The sequence below is a fragment of the Cololabis saira genome, chromosome 10 (assembly GCF_033807715.1).
Source record: "Cololabis saira isolate AMF1-May2022 chromosome 10, fColSai1.1, whole genome shotgun sequence".
Lineage (NCBI taxonomy): Eukaryota > Metazoa > Chordata > Actinopteri > Beloniformes > Belonidae > Cololabis > Cololabis saira.
In genome coordinates this window covers 2,940,726-2,944,531 of record NC_084596.1, presented here as the reverse complement: position 1 = coordinate 2,944,531, position 3,806 = coordinate 2,940,726, and the positions used below count along the sequence as shown (strand labels likewise).

General features: G+C 50.6%; 1 protein-coding gene across 1 annotated transcript in view; it reads right to left on the bottom strand.

The window, feature by feature from the left end:
* LOC133451747 (sickle tail protein homolog) overlaps window positions 1-3,356 on the bottom strand; it is a gene marked incomplete at its 3' end in the record, with an annotated part of 30,143 nt that extends 26,787 nt beyond the window's left edge. Inside the window, exons 1-2 of the mRNA XM_061730888.1 lie at window positions 3,196-3,356; window positions 631-838 (exon numbers count right to left, since the gene is read on the bottom strand). Coding sequence (XP_061586872.1) covers window positions 631-838; window positions 3,196-3,298 — 311 coding nt within the window. The remainder of the gene's footprint in view (window positions 1-630; window positions 839-3,195) is intronic.
* Between the last annotated feature and the right edge of the window lie 450 nt (window positions 3,357-3,806).

The window sequence follows — 3,806 nt, the reverse complement described above, 5'->3', positions numbered from 1 at the left end:
GGCCTCGTGGGAGGCTAATGTGAGCACGTTAGCGTCGCTGCAGGCCTGATTATTTCTGCTGCAGCGCAGCAGACCCTCCCTGTAGCTGCTGCTGCACAAACCCGGAAGACTCTCTAGCGTTTCATCAGCGTCCAAAGCTGCTGGAGTCAGAGTTAGTCTGTTAGTCTTTTACAGTCAGTTATGATCTTTTAGGCTGTATTATAAGAGGGAATGTGCATGACATCACAGCGGGTTTCGCCCACTGAGTGGCAGAAAGACTTTCTGCCAGAAATTCGTGATACATTTTTTAGTCCATACCGCCCATCCCTGATGCTCACCTGAGGTCGTCCAGGTCGTCCAGGTCGTAGTACAGGATTGCTCACCTGAGGTCGTCCAGGTCGTCCAGGTCGTAGTACAGGATTGCTCACCTGAGGTCGTCCAGGTCGTCCAGGTCGTAGTACAGGATTGCTCACCTGAGGTCGTCCAGGTCGTAGTACAGGATTTCCCTGATGCTCACCTGAGGTCGTCCAGGTCGTCCAGGTCGTAGTACAGGATTGCTCACCTGAGGTCGTCCAGGTCGTAGTACAGGATTTCCCTGATGCTCACCTGAGGTCGTCCAGGTCGTCCAGGTCGTAGTACAGGATTTCTCACCTGAGGTCGTCCAGGTCGTCCAGGTCGTAGTACAGGTGTCGGCCGGTGTCTCGGATGCAGATGGCCATGTTGGGCGACTGCAGCATCTTCATGGTGAGCTGATGGGGGAAGGCGAGGACGAACAGAGCCCTGACGGAATCCAGACTGCTGATTTCAGGAGGCATCTGGACCTGCATGGTCTCCTCTCCGTACTGCAGGTAGAGCACTCCTGAGATCACGAGAGGAAACAGAGTTAGAGTTAGAAACACAACCCTCACACGCTGAAGCATCATCACACCTGAGATCACGAGAGGAAACAGAGTTAGAGTTAGAAAACACAACCCTCACACGCTGAAGCATCATCACACCTGAGATCACGAGAGGAAACAGAGTTAGAGTTAGAAACACAACCCTCACACACAGAACCCAGAACAGGTCAGTAACATCATCATCTCACCTGAGATCACACACGCTCTTAAAGTGTTAACCAGTTCAAAAACAAATATTAAAAACATGATTTTTACAAGGTGCAAAGAGGAAGGGGTTTAGCGGCCATTAGGGACCATTAGGGGCCTTCAGGGGCCTTTAGGGACAACTAGGGACCATTAGGGACCATTAGGGGCAATTAGGGACAATTAGGGACCATTATGGACCTTCAGGGGACTTTAGGGGACTTTAGGGACCATTAGGGTCCAACACTCCCCCCAGCTCTTCTGGACGGAGTCTGAGGTCTCAGATTTGGAGGTGCTGGTTCTCATCCCAGCCGCTTCGCACTCGGCTGCAAACCGCCCCAGATGTTTTTTAATTCGGAATTAATTATTCCAAATTAAATAATTCCGAATTAAACTGTTTTCCTCTGCGTTTACATGGAAATAGTACCGGTAATTCCTAATTGAGGTTTACATGGAAAACACGTTTGATGGTCTTTCTCCAATTCCTCTCCAGGTCTGGGGGTTGGGAAGGTTCTGATTGGATAGGGGGGGGACCGGAAGTTAAACTATCCATCCATCCATCCATCCATTGTCCACCGCATTATCCGAGTCCGGGTCGCGGGGGCAGCAGTCGGAGCAGGGATCCCCAGACTTCCCTCTCCCCGGACACCTCCTCCAGCTCTTCCGGGGGGACTCCAAGGCGTTCCCAGGCCAGCCGAGCGACGTAGTCACTCCAGCGTGTCCTGGGTCTTCCCCGGGGTCTCCTCCCGGTGGGACATGCCCGGAACACCTCACGAGGGAGGCGTCCAGGGGGCATCCTATACAGATGCCCGAGCCACCTCAGCTGGCTCCTCTCGATGTGGAGGAGCAGCGGCTCTACTCCGAGCTCCTCCCGGGTGACAGAGCTCCTCACCCTTTCTCTAAGGGAGCGCCCAGCCACCCTGCGGAGGAAACTCATCTCGGCCGCTTGTATCCGGGATCCCGTTCTTTCGGTCATGACCCAGAGTTCATGACCATAGGTGAGGGTGGGAACGTAGATCGACCGGTAAACTGAGAGCTTTGCCTTTCGGCTCAGCTCCTTCTTCACCACGACGGACCGATACAATGACCGCATTACTGCGGCCGCCGCACCGATCCGCCTGTCGATCTCGCGCTCCGTTCTCCCCTCACTCGTGAACAAGACCCCAAGATACTTGAACTCCTCCACCTGAGGCAGGAACTCTCCCCCGACCTGGAGGGTGCAAGCCACCTTTTTCCGGTCGAGAACCATGGCCTCAGACTTAGAGGTGCTGATTCTCATCCCAGCTGCTTCACACTCGGCTGCAAACCGCCCCAGTGCATGCTGAAGGTCCTGGCTCGAGGGAGCCAACAAGACCACATCATCTGCAAAAAGCAGAGATGAAATCAAGTGGCTCCCGAACCGTACCCCCTCCGGCCCCTGGCTGCGCCTAGAAATTCTGTCCATAAAAATAATGAACAGAACCGGTGACAAAGGGCAGCCCTGCCGGAGTCCAACACGCACCGGGAACAGGTCTGACTTACTGCCGGCAATGCGAACCAAGCTCCTGCTCCGGTCATACAGGGACCGTACAGCCCTCAGCAGAGGGCCTCCGACCCCATACTCTCGGAGCACCCCCCACAGGAAAACAGGGGAAGTTAAACTACCGGAAGAAAAACAAACTTAGCCACTACAACTTTGAAAAGATCCCAATTTTGATGTTTCCTGTTTTCCATCTGTTCTTTTAATGATTTCTATTTCTTAAATAAATGGTCTCTGCTCTTGACCAGCGTTTACTGCTGCTGCATCTTGAAACTTTGTTTGGAAAATCAGCCCAGTGGAATATAAGATCATGGAGACAGACGGGGGAGGGAACGAGCAGAAAGAAAGACCGGAATTAATTCAAAGAGGAATGAGTGGATACATGGTCGCTGAATTATTCTATTCAGATTTAAAATCGGAATAAACCAGCCACTTCGGAATTGAGTTTAATTCGGAATGGCCATTTTCATTCGGAATGTAGGTGTTTACATGGTAATTTTGACTCGTATTAAATCGCATTTATTTTAATTCTGAATTAAAGAGGAATTAAAGTTCCCATGAAAACGCACTGAATGTGATGTCATCAATGGTACATGTGTGCATGTGTTTGCTTACCCAGCATCCTCTGGGTGTGACAGTGGGACTGGGCCCCTGGGAGACTGGCCCTGGCCCTGCAGCCCCTCAGGAAGGGCTGGAGCTGCAGATCTCCATCACACATGGTCTCCAGGTCCAGGTCTTCCTCAGAGCCCAGCAGCCCTGGACAGGGCTGGTTCTCGGACGACTGAACACACTTTACCTGGAAACAACAAACACCAACATCACATGACAGGAAGCAGATGGAAGCTTCTTCAACATCTAAACCAACACATGTAGGACACACATTCTATTTACTTGAGTAGGTTTTGGGAAATGTTGTACTTTTAGGAGTAGTTTTGAATCACTATACTTTTTACTTTTACTTGAGTAGATTTGTGAAGGAGAAACTGTTCCTCTTACTCCGCTACATTAGGCTACGTTGAGCTGTTACTTTTCTTTTATCCCTTTTATCCCTTTTATCCGCGTACGCGTCAATCTCATGACATCACTGGGTGATTCTTTGGGAGAAATGTTAGTTTTTGCATGTTTTGTCACATTTACACAGACTCAAACACACACAGAGTTTCTATGAGTTCATGTTTGTTCTAGTTCTGCCTGGTTAAAAAAGAAAAGTACAAAGGCTGGAAATT